This window comes from Notothenia rossii, assembly GCF_949606895.1.
Source record: "Notothenia rossii genome assembly, chromosome: 2".
Taxonomy (NCBI): domain Eukaryota; kingdom Metazoa; phylum Chordata; class Actinopteri; order Perciformes; family Nototheniidae; genus Notothenia; species Notothenia rossii.
The window spans coordinates 30480810-30503137 of NC_136904.1; the positions used below are offsets into that span (position 1 = coordinate 30480810).

The 22328-nt window shown below is 43.2% G+C and overlaps 1 protein-coding gene across 4 annotated transcripts; it reads left to right on the forward strand.

The window, feature by feature from the left end:
• Window positions 1-10457: 10457 nt before the first annotated feature.
• On the forward strand, window positions 10458-19359 carry LOC307029222 (alpha-1,3-galactosyltransferase 2-like). 4 transcript variants are annotated; one of them, XM_079664982.1, is made up of 6 exons: window positions 10458-10664; window positions 11025-11088; window positions 15694-15771; window positions 15907-16002; window positions 17243-17380; window positions 17674-19359. In XM_079664982.1, the coding sequence occupies exons 2-6, from the start codon at window positions 11084-11086 to the stop codon at window positions 18353-18355; spliced, it is 999 nt and encodes a 332-aa protein (XP_079521108.1). In that variant the 5' UTR covers window positions 10458-10664; window positions 11025-11083; the 3' UTR covers window positions 18356-19359. The 4 variants fall into 4 exon arrangements, with proteins under 4 accessions (XP_079521108.1, XP_079521107.1, XP_079521109.1 ...); XM_079664981.1 differs by having other exon boundaries at window positions 10459-10672; XM_079664983.1 differs by lacking the exons at window positions 10458-10664; window positions 11025-11088 and having other exon boundaries at window positions 15719-15771; window positions 15907-16970.
• The last annotated feature ends 2969 nt before the right edge of the window (window positions 19360-22328 follow it).

Sequence of the window (22328 nt, forward strand, 5' to 3'; positions counted from 1 at the left end):
GCAGAGGATTGAACTTCAATCTGGTTCAAAGAAGGGCATTGTGACTGTCTGCGACTTGCTTGCTTGATTTTTTTAGGGACTTTTTGACATACAGTATCTACATTGAGCCTTATAATGTGTCACACTGTGTGTTGTGCTAAGAACAATACTGCAATCAGCCATCAACTTGGTAGATAGCCAATGTTGGTTGAAGAGATTAACACAACTGTTACAGTGGTGTAGTGGGGATTCTTTTACTGGGGGGACGCTATTTTAATTAGGTCATCCCAAACAATGCCACACAAGTGCGCACGCGCGCAGTGCACTCGGGCAGACAGGTCCACAGAAACTACCGGTATGCTTAGTCCTACTTTAGTTACTGTACTGCAAAAAGCAGATGGCACTGCGCTCAACACACACACAGACTCAAAACCATGGAGACGCTGGCACATAAGTTACATAAACAATTTATAGGCCTAAATTGCATAAATGCTTGAGCTACAGTATTGCAACTAAGCAGATCTCTCTCTCTCTCTCTCTCTCCCTCTCTCCCTCTCTCCCCTTTCAAAATCTATTTAAAACTTGACAAACAAACACAATTCCCAAAGTTGTCCTGAAATTAACTTATTAAATAATCGAAACGAAAAATATAGCCAACAGCAAACAACATTGAATCTGGACTTGACATTATTCTGATTAGGCCTAGCCTACATTGCAAATAAGCAGACAGCGCTGCTTTTTTTTTTCACACACACACACACACACACACACACACACACACACGCAAGTGTGAGGTTCCTTTTTTTATATACCAGCAACTAATTTCCACCATCAAAGAATAGAGTACCACAAGACAGATTATTGGTAATTTATTATAGCCTACTCAATAAATTACAGTTTATATACTAAAATAGATCTATAAAAATGGTTAAAAACAACAAGGTAATAATACAAAGGTAGACAATACTAGTTAAAATAGCTAAGATAACACTCCCAGGTAAAACTGGTTGGAACCGAGACCAAGCAGAAGTATTGTCTTTAAAAATACTGTCAATGGCAGAGTCCAGTAATATTCCACACGGGGGGAAGGGCTTGTCACCGAGTCAATTCGTCAGGACTCGCTGCCTCGTCCTCCTCGGCGTCTCTCCTAGGCTCCGCCTCTCGTCACTCCTTGACTCTGCAACACTGATGCGGCGGGGGTGAGAGAGAGAAAAAAGCCCTAAGTGGCGCAGACACAGTCGCTCAACGGTAATAACACCAAAGACAAACAGCTGGGTTTGCAGGGTGACTTCCCTTTACTTAGCTGTTTTCAAGCGTTGGAAGTGGTCTCCTCCGGCCCGATTGCTCCCAGCGTCTCTGCCGTCTTTCCTCTGCTTCCTGGTTTCCTTTATCTTTCTCTTCCTTCGTTTCTCCGTTCTCCCATTCGTTCCTTTCCTTGCACCTCTTCCTGTCTTTTTCCTCCCTTCTCAGCTGTGTCTGATTGCTTAAAAGCAAAATGCCGTGCACTATCGGCCAATGATGCGCCATGGGGGTTTGTCCAATCAGACGCAGCCGGTTTCGATAATGCCAATAAATGTCAATCCCAATAAATACAAACAAGATTCACAGATAAAATCATGCAATAATCACTCCATTAAAGACCACACAACACAAGTAAAACATCATGCAATGATTGTTATAAAATCACACCTTAGAATAATGTTGATTAAAACCAAACTTGAATAAATAATTAAAAACATGCACATTTGGGGATTTCAGGCCAATAGAATACTGCCACTCCGACATTTCTCCCCCTCTTTAACAATGGTCGTCCCGACCAACTAGCTGCTATACCTGGCTGGAGGAAGCCCAAAATGTGCTCGCTGTGAGTGACGGGGGCTTCGGTTGTGCTGTCCTGGTTCATTATTGAGGGCTACTGGTGCTGCTGGAGGGTCAGGTGGATCAGCCTGTGCTGAGTCCCTTTCAGGTTCTGCTTGCTTGATAGGATTCATGATCAACCCCGGAAGCCACTAAGTAGGAGGGGGAGGGTGATTTGGCTGGTCCATTGCCAGGGGGCTTGGTTCTTCTGTTTTCTCCCTGGTTTCCTGCAGCATGTTCAGAGGGCATGGCCGGAGGTTATTACGATGTACTGTGCGTGTAGGTGCCTCCTTATCCTCTGGTCGAACGACATACACTGGGTGGCCCTCCCGCAGCTGGCTCACCACGACAAATGGTTCTGGGGTCCACGTTGGTGTCAACTTTCCTCTCGCCCTCCTATGGAAATTTCGAATTAGGACCAATTCACCAGGGAGTAGGGGTGCTATCTTAGCTCGTAGGTTATAACGGGTCTGGTCTCTTTCTTGTTGGTGCTGGGACTGCTGCTTTACCGTCTGGTATGCGTGGCTTAGTGCTTTTTGGTGCTGCTTTACCCAGCCCGGTAGAGTGTGAAACTCTACCGTGGGGCTAAGACCGGTTGCCCAGTCTACTGGTAGTCTGGCATGTCTCCCAAACACAACATAGTGTGGGGTCATCCCTGTGGTGCTGTGGGAGATGTTATTGTAGGCCTGGATGAGGGGTGGCAGCCGGTGCGGCCACTGTGCCTGGTCGATCTCTGCTAAGGAACTTAACAGTTTTAACAATGTCTGGTTGAATCTATCACATGCTCCGTTCCCCTGAGGATGGTATGCCGTTGTGCGGCTCTTTTGACATCCATAAAGCTTGCATAGCTCACTCATTATAGCGGATTCAAAAGCACGCCCTCGGTCGGTTAGAATACGCTCTGGGCAGCCGAAGGTCTGGATGAGCCCGCTGTACAGGGCTTGTACTGTTGTGTTTGCAGACTGGTCTTTGGTAGGGACTGCAAAAGCATACTTTGAGAACAAGTCGGTTATCACCAGAATATAGGGGTACCTGTCATCTTGGCGTCCCAAAGAGAGATAATCTACTCCAACCACTTCAAAAGGATATGATGTAGCGATGGGTAATAGAGGGGCCCTTACTTGAGGTTCAGCTTTAGCACACACGCATTGTAAGCAGGCCTCGGTCCACTCCTTTATATCTTGAGTCATTCTGGGCCAGTAGCAGCGCTGCTGCAAAGTTGTCGTAGTCTTTTCGCTGCTAGGGTGGCCCATTGTCTGATAATATGTTCTCCACACATCCTTCGTTTCCTGTTTTGGAACAATAACTTGGAAAGCCTCAAGTCCAGAACCCATCTGGATCCACAATCTCCCCAGTACACCATTTTGAATTACAATTTTGTCCCACTCTCTCAGTAGACCTTTTGTGTAAGGGGAAAAGGACTCACCAACATCGGGCTTGGGCAACTGCTGTTCCTTCCATTGTATCATTTGAGAGAGCTCTCTGTCCCTGGTTTGGCGTTCCTTCCATGTCCCATCTCCTTCAACTGTGACTAGGTCAGAATGCAAGGCCACCATATCCTTTTCCTGCTCAGGCAATCTGGACAAGGCATCAGTATTTCCATTTTGTTTACCTGGACGGTATTTGATGGTATACTTGAAGTTCGCCAGTTGGGCCGCCCATCTCTGTTCCACTGCTCCAAGCCGGGCCGTCTCAAGGTCGACCAATGGGTTATTATCTGAAAAGATAACAAACTCAGCACCATAGAGATAGTCTTTGAACTTTTCTGTGACTGCCCATTTCAAGCCCAACAGTTCCAACTTGAAGGAGCTGTAGTTCTGGTCGTTGCGCTCAGCTGGTTGGAGGCTGCGGCTAGCATAGGCAATTACCCTCTCTTTTCCTCCTTGTACCTGTGCAAGCACCGCTCCCAGTCCTTCAAAGCTGGCATCAGTGTATAACCTAAAAGGTTGGGAGAAGTCAGCATATGCCAGGATAGGGGCATTCAACAAAGCTTGGTTTAGCTGGTCAAAAGCTTGCTGGCACTCGGGGGACCAGCTGACTGGGACATTCTTCTTTGCATGTGTGTTGCTACCATGCGTCAGGGTATTCAGAGGTGTTGCAATCTTAGAAAAAGCAGGTATGAAACGGCGGTAGTAACCAGCAAAGCCAAGGAAGGATTTTACCTGCTTCACTGTGTGGGGTACTGGCCAGTCTCTGACTGCTGCAGTCTTAGCTGGGTCTGTAGCCACCCCTTCCTCACTGATTACATGTCCCAGATACATCACCTCTCGCTGGAACAGGTGGCACTTTTTCAGCTGCAATTTTAGTCCATGCTGATGCAGCCGCTGAAACACTTCTTCCAGGTGTTGTACATGACTGTTAAAATCAAGAGAAAACACAACAATGTCATCCAGATAAATCAACAAGGAGTCGTTTACTAGATTTCCCAAGCAGCGTTGCATCAGTCTTTGATATGTGGCTGGGGCATTACAAAAGCCAAAGGGCATCCGTTTGAATTCATACAGACCAAATGGCGTCGTAAAGGCAGTCTTCTCCCTGTCAGAGGGTTCCATTTCCACCTGCCAATAGCCACTTGCCAGGTCCAGCGTGGAATACCATTTGGCAGCTTTCAGCCCGGTCAGTGAATTCTCAATGCGGGGTAGGGGGTAGGCGTCCTTGTGGGTGAGTGCATTCAGTTTCCTGTAGTCCACACAGAAACGCCAGCTTCCATTCTTCTTTTTGACCAGTACAATAGGGGCTGCCCAGGGGCTCGCACTCTCTCTCACTACACCGCTGTCCAGCATGTTCTGCAGTAAGGTCTGTAGTTCAGCATTCAGGCTGGGAGGGACAGGCCGGTACTTCTCACGACTTGGGGGTGCTGAACATGTTGGGATTTGGTGCTTAACAACGCCAGTGCAGCCAAAGTCTTCCTCATGGCTTGCAAACACCTTTTTCCACTTCTGGAGAACGCTGTTCATCTTCCCTTGTTGATCAGGAGTCAGCTCATCTCCCTGTAAGCTCATTGCAGGATGCAATTCATTTTCATCGATGACCTCTGTGATCCCTACCCTTCTTACCGCCACTTCAATGACATCCGGCGCCACACTGTTGAGGACCAGCTCTTGTTCCCCTTGTATGTCGGTTGTAGCCACCTCCGTGACTTGGCCCAATGGCTGTCGCTGGGGGACCTCTACTGGGTAAGGGTTGGGGTTGCAGATCCTGACAGGCACCCGTCCATCCTTCAGTGTGGCAAGGGTTCGTCCCACATGCCATTCTGTGTCACTGTCAGGAAGAGGCTCAACAACAACATTGCATGCATGGTTAGCTGCACCTTCAGATACCTGTGTCCACAGGATCATCTCTGATTGGGGTGGGATGATGACCGGTTGTTGTCGTGGCAATTTTGCTATGCCCTGATAAGCTGGGAGAGGCGTTCTGGTGGCGACTCGTTGACACTCTGTAAATGCCTGTGCCCAGAGCTGTCCGGCGGCATGAGGCATGATGGTTTTGAAAGCCGACAGTCCTGGGTGGTTCCCCTGAGTGAGAGCAGACCAAACAGGTTGAATAATGTTCATGCCCAGTAAGCCCTTATCGGGTCCCAAACAATCATCATTAACAATGATCACTCCTTTTCCAGACACTTTAATGCTTCCTACAGTCAACCAAGGCATAACCCACGTATGTGATCTCCAAGCCATTTGCAACACGAAGGGTCAGCCATGAGACCTCATCAGCACTGGTCACAATGGTCCCTTCTAAGCATTTCCTGAACAGGCTCTGGCTCAGCAATGTGACCTGTGATCCTGTATCAAGCACAAAGGGAATTGGACAGCCATTCATGTTTAAACAACATTTGGACACTCACCAATCATGGCAGACTTAGGCTGGGATGTGGGCTCCTCCTGGGAAATTAATCCTACTGCTTGGGCCTCGGCTGTAGGGGTTTCTAAAAGTCCTGGGTCCCTGATGATCCGTGGGGGCATTAGCGCTGAACATGGCCAGCTGCACCACAACTCCTGCAGATGGGTCTGCCCTGTGTATCCCACTGGTAAACTGGTGCTGCTGTGTCTGTTTGCCTTCTTCTCGCCTGGGGGAATCGTGTTTCGGCTGGGTGATGATGCCGATTCCTGGTTGGGGATTTAGGAGTAAGAAGCACGTCCTTCGTCGAGAACTGCATCCTCATCTCCTCTATCAAGTTTGCAGAAAGAGCTTTCATTTGTTCTGCAATCTCTTTCCTCATTTCCCCCATCAGCCCCTGTTGCAGCTCAGCTTGTATCTTGCCCTTTAATTGTTGCAGATTTGAGTTTGGTGTGGTGGGAGCAGTTACCCTTCAAGACAAAATGGCGTCTTCTCCATCATGCAATTCCTGCTCCAGGGCCCGGGCTTCTTTGCAGGTAGCTGTGAAGGTCATTCTTTCGTTCCGCCGGAACTGTCTGCTTATTTCTTGTTTTATTGGTCCTGGTGTTAGACCGACCATTAGCTGGTCGAGCAACAAGTCATCCCCCTCTTCGGTCCCACCTTCATCACGCTCATGCCACTTGTAAAATTGTTCTCTTAGCCGGAGTATAAAAGCACTGACCTTTTCATCAGTCCGCTGTTTACAATAAAAAAAATTAGATCTCAACTGTGCTTTTGTAGGTCGTTTAGCATACAGTGTTTGCAGAATATCCAATACTTTCTGTCCTGTGTCTTTGTCCCTTGGAATAACAAGCTGTAGTTCACGCTTGGCTTCTCCCTCCAAGGCGCCCAAAACAAAATCAGCCTGTTGCTGTTACCTGAGCCCTCCATTCAACAAATGTAGCTTTTTCTCCATCAAATTTAGGAATCCAGGCAGCCCCCATAAACCATGGCATCACAAATTGAGCAATTACGGATGGACTAGCACTAGGTCTATCCCGGGATTCCTCCATTCTTTAACAGTTTAGCTGGTATCCTGCCGACAACGCCAATAAATGTCACACGCTAGTCTGAGGTTCCTTTTTTATATACCAGCAACTAATTTCCACCGTCAAAGAATAGAGTACCACAGGACAGATTTAGGTAATTTATTATAGCCTACTCAATACATTACAGTTTATATACTAAAATAGATCTATAAAAATGGTTAAAAACAACAAGGTAATAATACAAAGGTAGACAATAATAGTTAAAATAGCTAAGATAACACTCCCAGGTAAAACTGGTTAGAACCGAGACCAAGCAGAAGTATTGTCTTTAAAAATACTGTCAATGGCAGAGTCCAGTAATATTCCACACGGGGGGAAGGGCTTGTCACCGAGTCAATTCGTCAGGACTCGCTGCCTCGTCCTCCTCGGCGTCTCTCCTAGGCTCCGCCTCTCGTCACTCCTTGACTCTGCAACACTGATGCGGCGGGGGTGAGAGAGAGAAAAAAGCCCTCAGTGGCGCAGACACAGTCGCTCAACGGTAATAACACCAAAGACAAACAGCTGGGTTTGCAGGGTGACTTCCCTTTACTTAGCTGTTTTCAAGCGTTGGATGTGGTCTCCTCCGGCCCGATTGCTCCCAGCGTCTCTGCCGTCTTTCCTCTGCTTCCTGGTTTCCTTTATCTTTCTCTTCCTTCGTTTCTCCGTTCTCCCGTTCATTCCTCTCCTTGCACCTCTTCCTGTCTTTTTCCTCCCTTCTCAGCTGTGTCTGATTGCTTAAAAGCAAAATGCCGTGCACTATCGGCCAATGATGCGCCATTGGGGTTTGTCCAATCAGACGCAGCCGGTTTCGATAATGCCAATAAATGTCAATCCCAAGAAATACAAACAAGATTCACAGATACAATCATGCAATAATCACTCCATTAAAGACCACACAACACAAGTAAAACATCATGCAATGATCGTTATAAAATCACACCTTAGAATAATGTTGATTAAAACCAAACTTGAATAAATAATTAAAAACATGCACATTTGGGGATTTCAGGCCAATAGAATACTGCCACTCCGACACACACACACACACACACACACACACACACACACACACACACACACACACACACACACACACACACACACACACACACACACACAAAACTTGCGTTTTGAAGACTGATACATCCAAAATGGATGAACAAACTTTGCAGCCCTGTTTCCCAGCTTTGCAATCTATCCACGGGTATTCCTCTTGTTTCCTCCGCCACATCTCCTCTGTCCATGCATCTGGGAATGGTGAGATTGAGCTAGCTATGGGAACGTTGCTAGCATAGCTAACGTTGACGTTAGTGCTAGCATTATCCACATCTTTAGGCGGCTCTTCTGATGATGTACTAGTAGCAGCTTCACTTGTAGCTTCGGTGCTGCTAGCCTCTTTCTTTTTGTGAATGATATTCTTTTTAGAAAAGAAGTATAGAATGTTTGCCTGCCATTGTAGAGCTTTCTCGTTAGCGTTCTTGAGGGAAAGAGCTGCCGCCAAATCACTTGATCAATGTGACCCCTAGATTCCACCGGGTCCGTCTGCGGCGCGTTACGAGGATCAAGGCCACTCTAGTCAATGGGTGCTATTCCACCACACGCGGCGCGTTACGGCTCAGAAGCGTCCCAGAAGCGTCCCAGAAGCGCCTCGACACATGGCTCCTCTAAAATTAGGATGAATCCTATTTTTGACGCGGTGCAGCCGTAACGTAAGGTCGGGCAGACAGGAAGTGGAACAGTCAGAGCATATATAGCCTAGCATATATATATATACACACACACAAACTAATTTTGCAGACCCTATCCCTCCGTAGTCTTTCAAGTAGGAGGAGAAATGCCAGCGTTCTCCTCCGGTTTACAGGCACTGTGTAAATTATATAGTATAATTATGATGATGAGAGCATTTTTTTACCACTAAAATACAGCAACACATCTTTGATTCATGTTGTTTATAAATGGGATTTACAATTATTATTAACTTTGTCTGTACAAAGTAGCCTGTCCAGGAAATATGCCCAAATCAACAAAAACTGCGAGCCGGCAGGCAAGACGCTCCGCTTCTTAAATGCTTCTGAAACGCGCCCGGTAGGGGATGACGCGGGAGGAGGCCGGACCAAAACCGTGGGATCACGAGCGTGATGACAAATCATCATTTTTTAAGGAAATCGTTTTTATTTTTTATTATAATTACTGTGAAATGTATTATGTTTTCGTTATTATTACAACAAATACACACTTGCAACTGATAACACTGGCAATGATTTTATATTTATTAGACTATTGTGGGTGACACCATGTTGGACCATAATTCACCTTGCTTGTTGTGTTGCTACACGGACCCTTTAGTGGGAACACCTGTAGCGTTATATTCATTCCTGCTAGCTTATCCTGCAGAGCAGTCATTTATTAACCTCTCTGAGATGAATGGAAAATAAAGTGTGGAAGTCCATCCTTGATACACAGCCTCCGACTCCCTTTCCTCGGCACCACACTATTAAAAAAAAGATCATGCTCCAAATAAGTGGGGGTACGGTGTACCCCCGCGTCGAACGCCCACTATACCATTGGTTACAACCACATCCCAATAAGAGAGGCTTTCAAATATGATTATTGAACAATAATTTCCAAAGAAGAACTTTAAGAAGGCTGACAGTTAGAAAACATTGTAGAAATTCTATCAAACAATTCCAGGACCGTGTTGCTTGGGAACTGTTCTAATAAGTAAGCCACTTCAATGTTGTTGGGCTTATGTATTGTGTGTGATATTGTTGAAATCAATGTCAAAACATATAAGACAAAAGTCTCTGATTTCAATTTACAAAATATTGCATCGTGAATTATAAATGATATGTCACATACATTGCATGTTAATACAGATACATCACAGATTTTTTAAATCAACCATTATTTTCTTTTGTTTCCAGAGCAGCAATCTGAATTATTAAGTATTTTTCAAAGATACTGAAACTGTAGTGGCACAGTATTACAAAGGTAAAACTTTATTATGACAACAACTCAGATATAGATCATCAGGGACTTTATGAAAAAAATGATGTACATTGACCAATATGGTGCTTCACACTGTACAGTCGTGCTCGGAGTAATCCTGCCATGTGGTGGAAATGTGGCATCCCCCCTCCACTGCTTGGATAAGGTAAATACTGGCTCCCCATACCGATAATAATGATTGATATGGAAAAGAGGGGTTTATTTCGATTATTATTCCAGGATGGGAGTTTAATGATGTGTTCAAAGTGGAAAGAACTGATCATTCTCTATCATCTAGAAGAGGAAAGCAGGAACATTTGCCGAAGCTGCACCCTTTTTGTCAACTCCCTATATCAGTGTTACACACAAAGGGTTATCTCTGCAGCAGTGGAATACATTTGGCTATCTGGAACATTGCACTAGAGCAGGAGTGCCCAACCAGTCGTCAATCGCGGGGAGATTCCCAGTCGATCGCGAGATGTCAAAGCTTTGTGATTGGCCGGCGTGATCCCATGTGTCGGGGCGTGGGCACTAGTTCGATACATTACCCACTGTAGTATGTGACGTGTGAATAAACTCCAACTCTGTATCAAAAACACTGTTGTGTAACTTCAGTTAAATACTTGTAGGCCTATGTGTGTAGATTAGAAAGAGTAATATAAATTATCTGCAGTATTTTATGAAGTATTCATCGTACAAAGGTCAGTTTTATACAAGTAGAAGTGTGTATTTACCTGGTAGTAGGCTGTCAGTAATGGCTACGCCTCTCTATTTGCATTTGTAGATCTCGGCAGACTGGCAACTTTAAAAGTCGCTCTCGGTTAAGAAAAGGTTGGGCACCCCTGCACTAGAGGGATATCCAAACAACATTTCCAGGAGAAAATTGATCGTGTTATTATTCTGGACAAGTTTGAGATCTCTACCTGAATACAACCTGTAAGAAGGTAATACATTAGTAATGACAGGTCATTTGAGTTTGACTTTGACTCTTTTGAAAATAATTGCAGTGTGTCTATTTTTTTTAAAACTCAGAAAATTGAATTAAATTGTTTCCATGCTATTTGAACTGCTTTTTGCGAACAATCTCAGAATTATATGTACCATTAATTTCACGTCATGCAAACCCATACCTGTTATGGTACAAAGTGATAATGCAGAGTATCTTCTGTGTATGTCATCAATACCATCAATCTTTATGTTGACAGGGAGATAGGGTGTAAATTATTCTAATTGGTTGTGTTACTGGTTTCCCGACAGAGTTAGTTGAATGTTTTTCTTTTATGTGCCTCAAAACAGATACCTTGACCTTCTGCATTTATTTCCTGGACAAAAGAAGAGGGAATTTCATCACAGCTATGAGGTATCCATGTCTTTAATCTATCATTGTTTCTGGAAATGCAGGGTTTATCACATGTACATTTCTAAATGTTCCATCAATCAATGTTTCAATTGTATTAGTATGGTTAACAAGTGTATGCACTCATAAAACTGTAAGTGTAATATTTGCTAGAGCTCAAACATTAATTAAGCAGTGGCTGCTTTAAAAGTACATGTATAAAGTGTAATGGTTAACCTGTGCCTGATGTAGGCTAACACTTGGAGGAAACGAAGATGGGTTTGAAAGAGTTACATTTTATAGCAGTCAACTGTAAGAACATAGCGGCCTTGTAATAGACAGGAGAAGGGTTTGTATCTGGTTGATTAGTCATCTAGGACAGTAAATTATATGCATCCTTTTTACAGGAGCCACTCCCTTTATGTCAACTCCCTGATAATTAAATCAGTAAATATTTTATTTGTTTTTTACCACGTGGTATAATGATCAATAATAAAGTCTGAGGATTGTCAAGAGTTAGGAGGGTCATTGTTGAACATCTATCATTATGATAGTATGTTTCAATCAATCAAAGTGTATTTATATAACCCAATATCACAAATGTTACATTTGTCTCAGGGGAATTTACAATTTGTGCCGAACATTAATACAAATACAACACCCTCTGTCCTTGGACCCAAACATCGGAAAAGGAAAAACTTCCAAAGACACCCCACAGTGAATGGGGGAAACATTGAAGAAACCTTGGGGAGAGCAACAAAGGATGGATCCCTCTCCCAGGACGGTCAGACGTGCAATAGATGTTGTGTGTGAATAAAGAAGATAATACATTTACAATATAGGTAGTCCAAAATGCATGTGTCTATAAATGATAAGATAAAGATGGATCCAGGTGAATGTAAACAATCTTTTGGGTGCCATCAAATAAGTAGTAAGGTGAGCGTCAGACAGGACTATGGCCATAGGCACAGCCACGACCCAAGGTTCAGAACTCAGGATCACAGCAACACGCACAGTCAGCCACTACTCTTAATCCAGGACTCAGGGTCACAGCAACAGGCACAGCCACGACTCAGGATCCAGGACTCAGGATCCAGGACTCAGGATCCAGGACTCAGGACCCAAGACTCAGGACCACAGCAACACGATCAGCCACGACTCAGGGTCCAGGCGTAGACAGACACAAACATTTTTGGGGAAGCTAGGTTATTTGGAACACGAGGATACACAGCTACAGAGAAAGAGAAGAAAGAAGTAAGGTGTTCCCTGAAAGTCTATGCCTATAGCAGCAAAACTAGGCGCAATTGTGCTTTTAGAGAACAACCAATAACCCTGCATTCTTGGAACACAATGCCCTTGTGGGACAGAAGGGTATAATCAGCTCTTTAATATAGGATGCCTGATTTTTGCAATGTTACATTATGAAAGAAGGCAGTACGTAAAATGTGTTTTATGTGGGCGTTAAAGGACAAATCCTGATCAAATACAATTCCTAAGATTCCTTATGGTTTGCTGGAGGCCAACACGGTTCCCGTTCTAGCTCCGTGCTTGCGCTCTTCTGGTTCAGAACTGGTTTTTCTTTCAGCCCCCGTTTTGTTCACACTGCCCAGAACCCGAGTGGTGCTGCGTCATTGCGTCATCGTTTGCGTCATGACGTTGCCGTTTACGTGCCTGCTTCATAAAGCCAAAACGCGCGGAAACCCAATAACAATGGCCGATTGTATTGAAGCGCTGCTCGTTTTGCTTTTGCTCTGTCGAAACCAAATGGAAATAATTGGACGACTTCACCACAAACTTTCCATTTGTAACAAGCGACTTTCAAATGTTCTTTGACAGAGTCAAGCAAGTCATAATGTGGACTTGTTTTCGGACGATCGCTGCCACTCTGTCCGAGGTCTCGCTTTTGGTCCTGATAATCCATCTTAACTTTTTTCAGTTTGTTGCAAATCTGGTCCACGGTTTAAGTATGGGGTTTTCCATCGTTGTGTACAAATAGGACAAAACGTGGGCTTTTTGTTGCTGTTCAGGAGGTTGATCCCGCCCCTGCCCCTGCCTCCGACGTAAGCGTGACATATGCGGTTCTAGCTTCTAGACTCCGCTGCGGTGTGAACAGGAAAAAAACGGTGCTTATCAGGCTCTAGCTCCGAACCGGCCCTGGAACCGCGTTGGTGTGAAAGGGGCATTAGATGCCTGGGGCCTAGTACAATAACTTCAGTTTTGTCTGTGTTTAACATAAAACAATGTAAGTGTTAGCAGAGTAAGCATAACTTCATTGCTGTTTAGCATCCAAATAAGCGGAGGACTAACGAAGCATCAGAGGGTCCTTCTCAAGTCGATTAAATGGAATCCTTGCGTCCCTCACTTGCGTCGTTTCCCTGCGTTTAGTCCCTCCCACCAGGGAAGCATGGATAGACGCAAGGAAACCACGAAAAGCAGGGAAATTAGTTTTAAGAGCAAGGGGACGTCGTTTTTTTTGTCATATCGAGCAAAAATTGCCTTTTCACACCTTGAGTCCATTTTATTTTTGTCTTGCTTATAGGCATAGCACACTGACCCAAACTTCTGCATTCTGGACAGGTTAGGCCGTCTACCTGTCAGCATAAAGTAAGGTGTCTGTTTTGTGCGATTTTTAAAGCACTATTCCTTACTACAGCTACTGTCTGTACTGCATGGGCTCACATACTTTTTGGCATCTCATTTTCTATAAGCATGCACCTGGCCATGTCAAAAAGTGTGCGCCAATTCCTCTCAGCAGTGCCATTTTGATGTGGGGAATATGGTGCTGACTTTTAATGTCTAATCTTATTAATGCATAGTAATGCTTGGTAATGTTTCCCTGTGAACTCTGTGCCATTGTCTGACCTGATACATTTTACTTTCCCGTATGGGGCAGTATCGGCCAGAAATCTCTCTGTTGCTTGCACTGTATCACTTTTGTTTTTAAGGAAATAAACAAACACTGCAATGGAGTAATCGTCTGTGAAGGATAAAGCATACTTTGCGTTGCTCCATTGGTAGTAGCTGCTATCACATAAAAAATGTCTTGGGGGTACGATGGGATGTACAACGCCTTCTTCAGAGTTGTTTTGTGTCTTTTCCCCATGCTGTCTACTATAATAACAACAGCGTCCCCTCGTCCTTCTGCTACACCATTGCACCTGGTACCATCAGCTTATTCCACACAGTGGGATTCAGCCTGGAAGTCATCATCAAACCTATTGAACTTTGTTACATCCGTGACGATATGTGAAGTTGCACCTTTGTCCACCATCAGTCCTCTCTCGGTGATGCTGCGCCATGGCTGGACCTTGTTGTCCACGTCGTTGACTTGGAAATCATACTCCTCGCCAATCGTTTCATCCGAAGCTTTCCGCGCGTCCTCCTCCCGTTGCTGCTTCCGCCTGCAGGCCGCATCCCGATGCGTGTTGCTTTTACAATGACTGCACCACAGCTTACGATGGCACGTTCCGGCCTTGTGTCCACTCAGGCCGCATCTGTAACAAGCAATGTCCGCACACTTGGTTCCTTTATCCCATGCTCTTGGTACAGAGGGTCGTCTCACTCTCAACTGCTCCCGCGGCCTCATGATGTCGTCCTCTGGTGGCGGGGTGCGCATTCGCTCAGTATCCTCATAGCTGATGAGCTTAGTCTTAACTTCAGCAAAACTTATTTTCTGGTCAATTTGCGTGATGTGTATGGCGAATGGTTTCAATGATTCTGGTAGTCCCTTCAAAACCATTGCTACAAGAAGCCCATCACTTAATTTCTCCTCCGCGTTTCTCAAAGCGGTGATGGCGGTCTCTGCACGTATTATATACTCCGTCAAACTTTCACTGCTTGACTTTAGGAGTGATGTCAGTTCAGTATATAGGCTGATAATATGTGGTTTACCTGTGCCAGCATAATAGTCTCTTAAAATCTTCAATGCCTGCCGACCATTATCCGCCACCTCCCTCATTACAAGGGACAAACTGTTGTCATCCAGAAATTGGATAAGCTCTGCATAAGCCTCTTCATTTTTCCCTTCATCATCCGCCTCTTCATCTTCCTCAATTATGTCCGTAGGACTCCTTAAAATAGTATATACTGTATATAATGTGAACAAAATAGGTCCAAGCACTGAGCCCTGCAGCACTCCATGGCTAACTTCAGTTTGTATTGAAGATTCATCGTTCACATACAAACTGAGACCGTTCAGATAGATAGGACCTAAACCAGCTTAAAGCAGTTCCCTTTATGCCAATTAAATATTCTAGTGCTTCTAATAGGATGTCATGGTCGATAGTATCACATGCAGCACTAAGACTAAGCAAGACAAGAATAGAGACTGGTCCTTTATCTGAAGCTAATAGAAGGTCATTTAGTCCGCCCATAACTATTCCATGGAGAAATTGATTTTAAAATAAGATTAATTTACGATATATATTTCAGTTATGGATTATCTAACTAAATCAAAGACCTGAATTGCTCTCACAACATAATTTCACTTTTACCATGTTCTTCACCCAACAGTCAAGCTTGGGCATCAGTCGCTTTTCAAATCACACCCTGTTTAATGGTTAATGTTAATGACCAAATCTTATATTAAATATTTTTTACGTTTGTTTATGTTCTTTTGCATCATTTTAGTGGGCTCAAGGCAAGGAATCCTATACTATTTTCTTGTCTTTTGGTGCTTGTTGGCAGCTGCATTCTGTTATATTTGAGGTGAGTACCAAAGCATCATTATTGTTTTTGGATACCTATTAGAGCACATTTGAGCCAAATTTGTTTGTGTTTTGTGCAGACACGCTCCAAAATGATTTTCTCCTTTGTCTCACTATGGTAATTTTTTTATACTAGGTATTTAGCAAACTTTGTTCCTGTGGACAACCTGCCGGCAAACAGAGAAGAAAAATTGAGAAGGATCATCAATTTAGATGACACTCTTCATTTTGGGTAAGAGACCTTACACTTTTAGTTTTTTTTTTTTGCATACTAAAGGGCATATTTAAAACAATGTAGACCACGTTTCTGAAGTTTACAAGATTATCATTTTAACATTTTAACTATGTATTTCAATATCTTTGTTTTGATGTGTCGGCAAGTTGGTTTGTGTGTCTGGAACATTTGTTTGAGTTTCTTGTAGATTGGAGAACACATTTCATGAATCTACTTATTCAATAATCTTAGATCAATTAAAACTCCATTAGAATAAAAATGACTTATTTCTGGAACAAATATGGTTGATTTATCATTGGAAGATGGGATCTATCAACATATGACAGTCCCCTGGCTTTATCTCTGTTATCTTTTTTTCTGATGCAGCAGGTGGAGGTGTTGATTGGCTTGGATGGAAGCACCTGGGCTTGGTGCTCTTCAAATATAACTGCAAAGCACCAGAGCACCCGCTACCCTGGCGCATATCCTCTGCATACAATAACTATATAACTATTAGATCCGTAGTACTAGCGACTTCCAGTTCAATTCCATATTCGGCATTCCAAAATGTATTCAATCCGACCAGTGTTTGAATTTCTCCTCCCACATGTTTTAAAAGCGGTTCAAGCAGCTTATTGTACATCAGGCCTTGGCTTGTCAGGGAGCCTTGGAGCATTTTGTGGTGGTTATATGAAGTCCCCGGAGCCAAGTGCTTACCTTGCTCCCTATTGTTGGTTCACCTTTTAGTTAACAGTTACACACTCCAATTGATCCATGGTTTCTCTGGTTTGTTTGGTGATACGCCTAGCCGACTTGTTGGAGAGGCTAAAGGTCCTATGTGAATGCTGAGATATGTTTGTACTTGGTTGCGGAGGTGAATGCTGGGAAGCGGTATTGCAGAGTCCTGTTCTGCCAGCTGGTTCTCATCATGTTTGCTTGTTCCAAAATATTTTCTGCTTCCCAGGATAAATGACTGCATGGATCAGGTAAGATTGGCAAAATGTATCTGAAAAGATACTTGCAGGTTTCCTGTCCTAGCGAGGATTCGAGATAAATACTTTTATACTTTAAATCCCAACTGGTCTCTACTCATACAATGTGATGCCTTTTGGGCTTCGGAATGCATCAGCTACATTACAACGACTTAAGAATCATGTTATTAAATTATACATTTTCCTTTAGCACTTTGGACTTTGAAACAATGTAAATCTCCTCTAATGATCATTTAAAATATATGTATTTTTGTCTTCCATTTCAGGGCCAGACAAGGGGTTGAAACTCTTACATCTTGGAAAGCTCCTATCATCTGGGAGGGGATGTTTGAGTCCGATCTATACGACCAGGAGCACATCCACAGCCAGACGTCTGTGGCCCTCACCGTGTTCGCTGTGGGAAGGTTTGTATGTCCATCACCACCAGCAGTTCAGTCGTAAACTGGTTGCACTTTGCCAATGCTTTGATAATATGAATTATTTGTATATACCATGAACACATTAATACACTCTGCATATAACCGAATGAGATTCAGTCCGATTACTTTGCTTGGGTTCAGACAGTAAAGTCAGCAAATGTGCGCATATGATATCTTTCTCAAATAATTAAATCAAATATGTTACTACTGTGTTTTCATCATAACATACTTTTAAGCAACACATGTATTTGTTGTGTTCCTCTCCATTCCTACCCAAGGTACCTGGATGCCTACCTGAAGACCTTTCTTACCTCTGCAGAACAACATTTTATGTTGGGATTAAAGGTGACATATTACGTGTTTACGGATCTACCAGAGAAAGTACCAAGTATCGAGCTTGCTCCTAACCGAAATGTAAAGATTATGCAAGTGGAAAAGCACTCCAGGTGGCAGGACATCTCTATGATCCGAATGAAAACTATATCAGGCGCCATAGAATCAGAGATTCATCACCACTGCAACTATGTCTTCTGCTTTGATGTGGATCAGGAGTTTAAGGGAAGATTTGGCTCAGAGGCTCTGGGGGATTCTGTGGCTTTGTTACACGCATGGTATTACAACGCTCCAAACTATAAATACACCTATGACAGAAACCCCAGATCCAAAGCCTTCATGGAAACCGGAGATTACTACTACCATGCCGCTGTCTTTGGAGGCTTGTTGGAAAAAGTGAAGAATTTGACAGATTACTGCTTTTTAAATATCATGGAGGACAAACTGAACAATGTGGAGGCTTTGTGGCACGATGAGAGTCATCTAAACAAATACTTTTGGATCAACAAACCAAGCAGGTTACTTTCCCCTGAATACTGCTGGGACCAGGTTATAAGGGAAAAGAGGGACATAAACGTCATGCGCCTCATATGGGCACCTAAAGATTATGTGGGACTTCGTCCTTAGGAGATTGGCTACAAAAAACACAAATTAATATAACTTTACAAGAAAGTTGCAATAATGTTTCCTTAAAGCTTTGTATTGGATTCCTCACTATATCTTCCGAAAATTCCACTCTGGTAAATCTAAATGCTTTTCTTTGTTTTATAATATTTATTAATGGATATGTCAAATATGTGTATATTTAAAAAAGAAAAAATATTCAAAAAAACTATTTAAATTTTTTTTTTCCTCTAAAGCAATTTTCTCAAAACGTTAGTTTGTTTTCATTTTACCTCAATCAATCTTTAGATATTAATTGACTTAATAACTGAATAAAATGCTTCCTCAAACATTATGTTTTCTGAGCACTATTACCATTCTCAATCACCCTGGCATTTACACAAGAGACACAACCCAATTGTGGTCGAAGAGGGCAGAAAAACTGGAAACATTTGGAGGAGTTGACAAATTATAAACTAGGTTATAGAATTTGTCTAATTTTGGTCTTTCAGTTTTTTATAAATATTGTTTGAGGGCAACTTAGAGTTCTTAATTTGAGAACACTGTGGTTGTTGTGACCTATTTATGGGGGAGGTTTGTTGGCGTTTTCTTCGCAGCTTGCAGTATGCACAGGTTTCATGATTGAATACACAATAACACAAATAATGTATTGCTGATATCATTACAACAAGATACCACTAATGTTTGCTCAAAACCACAAATAAAATAATCAAGCTGATGAAGCTCTTGTCCTTCCCCTCTTCCATTACTGGGACAATAGAAGCAACCGGTTACCTGATATGGAGCAGTGATTAGATGTACTGTATTTGATATTTGTTTTAGAAGTACGTAGAAATCGTTTGAATTACTTTAGAGATTTAGTTCACTTAAGAAATCTAAAATGTGAATTTCACTGATTCAAATGCTTAAACTAGAGGTAATGGATGCATTCATTTGTTGACCTGAACAATGTAATGTGTCTATAAAAAAATAATACGATTTTATTTCAATAAAAATATGAGAAGACACATTTGGAGAAATACGTTTTTTAAATGAAAGAAAAACTAGATGCTATGCTTACCCTCTCTAACCCTGCTCGCCTCATGTGGGAACCTAACGATTTGATATTGACTATCCCGACTACCTAAAGAGTTCAACACAGTAGACATAACAATTGTGTTAATTCCTCTCCAAGCAGACCACTGCTTTTGGGTGATATTGACTTACCTTAAAAAATCCAGCAAATTGCAAGTAAACTGTATTTATGTAACATCAGGGGTGAGGCTTTTCAAAAACCCATTTTTATTAGCTATAAAAACATGTCAGTAATACCCCAGCACCAACTTTAATACATTGAAGTTTAGCATTAAAAGATTATAGCTTGCCTTGCTTTTGCAGAAGCTGGGCAGGTTATAATCAAATAAAAGTTGCATGAGGATCTAAAGCCTTCTTTGCAGAGTTATATCAGGAGGCCAAGGGTCACTGATTTGAACGGCTAACTTTCTGATTAGATTTTTTTGTCTTTTTCAAAGTGTGGGAATCTGACGTCATTGTCACCTGACGGTGTCATTTGCCATTTTTACACTTGACATGAATTGACATTTTAAACTATTTCCAACAATTGTTAAATAAAGCTGCGTATATCTTTGGAATTCATGCCTCTGTCATAATTGAATCTATTAAGGGAAGCTTTAAAATCGGTCCACGACTTACATTTAGGGTCCACGGGTTCCTCCTGCCCCTTAGCAGGAGGTGGCGTTGTCAGTGACTAGCTTTACATATGGTAACCTCAGTCACGGTTACCACATTTTGGCGTTGTCGGCAGGATGACTTAAAAGAGGCATGAATTCCTGTATTTTTGGTTTCTTTGGTTCTTTTGTTTATTGAAATAGAGACAGTGGCTGGCGCTGGACAACGGGACGAAGGCCCTCGGACGTGGATGAGCTTGTAATGGAAACCAAAGGACATTGACAACAAATGTGACCCCATTGCTGTTTAACTGTATTGCATATTTATCTCCAACACTTGTTTCTAATTTTTTTGCAAAGTTGTTAACCAACCTACAAAAATGAGTGTTGATCAAGAGGTGGAGGAACTGTTGGCTCTGCGTGAAGAGGTACAGAGACTGCGTGTGGCTAATGAGCATTTACTCTAAGAAAGAGGTGCCAGTTCAGATGCAGCTACTACCAGTGCAAATACAGGTGGCTTACCTCCGAGCGGTAATGTAGCATCACCCAACTTGTCTACACCCCAAGTTGAGCTTTTTGTGTACATACAAAGAGAGAGAAAATGTTCCTACTTTTCAGGCTCCAGCTCTAAGCTTGACATGTCCATATATATAATTGGATAGAACAGTTGCAGTCATGTTTGAGAGACAGGCACATGACTGCCAGAGAGAAGGCCCTCTTTTTTTATGATCATTTGGAGGGGGAAGCAAAAACTGAAATCAGATTTCGTACTTTGGTGGAGAGGGAAAATCCTGATACAATTTTAGTCATTCTGAAAGAGCTGTATGGTTCCTCCTCCTCCTTTGTAAGTCTGCAAAAAAATGTTTTAATCAAAAACAAAGAGAGGGAGATTCTTTAAAGGAATTCTCCCATTCTTTGCGGGAAATGATTGAGACTATCAAATGTGCATATCCAAATAGGTTGATGGATCCAGATATTCTGGCTAGGAACCAGTTTGGGGAGTATGTGCGGGATATGGCCTTGCGCCGCGAGTTAAAGAGTCTCATAAGGCAACGTCCGGCAATTTCCTTTTTATCACTGCATCAGGAGGGAATCAGGTGGGCTGAAGAAGGTGAGAGGCCTGCAGGACATGCTCGAGCTGGGCTACATCAATGTGGGGCAGATGTAAATTTAGGTGGAGCTTGCCATGCCGTTGGGGCTGGACCAGATCTGGTTTCTTTGCAAGAACTATTTAAGAAACAGCAGTTGCAAATTGAAAGCATTATAAAAGGTCTGTCTAAGATGGAAACTGTACTTGACCAATCTGTTTCTCGTGTCAATAAGCCCAACTACCAGTTTACTGCAGATGGCCAACCCATTTGCCTCCGCTATCGGAAGCCTGGGCATGTCCTCCGCCAGTGTCGCCAGGGTCAAAGGCCACAAGGATCCAGCGTACCCAGTGACCGGCCAGAATACAACCCGGCTCCAGCTGCTGTAATATTGTCAGGTATGGGTTTTGCAGAAGAATCAATTACTAATGATCACATTGTTTATTATGGTCATCCTAAGCAGGCAGGGCTCGAGCTTAAGGACGTCCCGTCGTCCCGGGGCCGAAAAAAATAGTGTCAGGGAGGATAAAAAATTATTTTGGGACGAATTTGGGACGAGAGTTAAAATAAAAATACCCTGCTAACTCTACTACAAACGGCGATGAAAATGAAATCGACTGCACGTTGTGTGTAGCACACAATTATTAAACCTCCTTGTCAACATAAACACACAAAACATTTAGCAACCTGCGAAACACACACACACACACACTCACACGCACACACAGGCAGACAGACAGACACACACACACACACACACACACACACACACACACACACACACACACACACACACACACACACACACACACACACACACACACACACACACACACACACACACACACACACACACACACACACACACACACACATACATACGTAAGCTGTGCCCATGTGCTGTCAGCCAGCCGCACAGCTGGCTGTGCCCGCGAATTCCTGGCCCGCAAATTCGCGGGTCTATCTACAGTAGGCTATGTACTGAGTGTGTGTATTTCGCGGGTTGAGTGATGTAAAATGACAATGGTATCCCGTGGAGGAATTCTGAAATGTTTTACCGTTACATCACAAAAACGCACAGCAGAACCAGACCCTGGAGCGCCGGCCTCTTTATTTACTTACTCCACTTCATCCCCTATGGGTAATAAGGCTGAGATGAGAACCCTCCATCGTATTTAGTCCTTAGCAATATGCTGCGCCTCTCCCCATGTATGGATGGGT

Coding starts and splice junctions, on each gene's coding strand:
- LOC307029222 (XM_079664982.1), top strand. Junction 15,772..15,906: donor TGCATTCTGTTATATTTGAG/GTGAGTACCAAA, acceptor TTTTTATACTAG/GTATTTAGCAAACTTTGTTC. Junction 16,003..17,242: donor GATGACACTCTTCATTTTGG/GTAAGAGACCTT, acceptor CTTCCATTTCAG/GGCCAGACAAGGGGTTGAAA.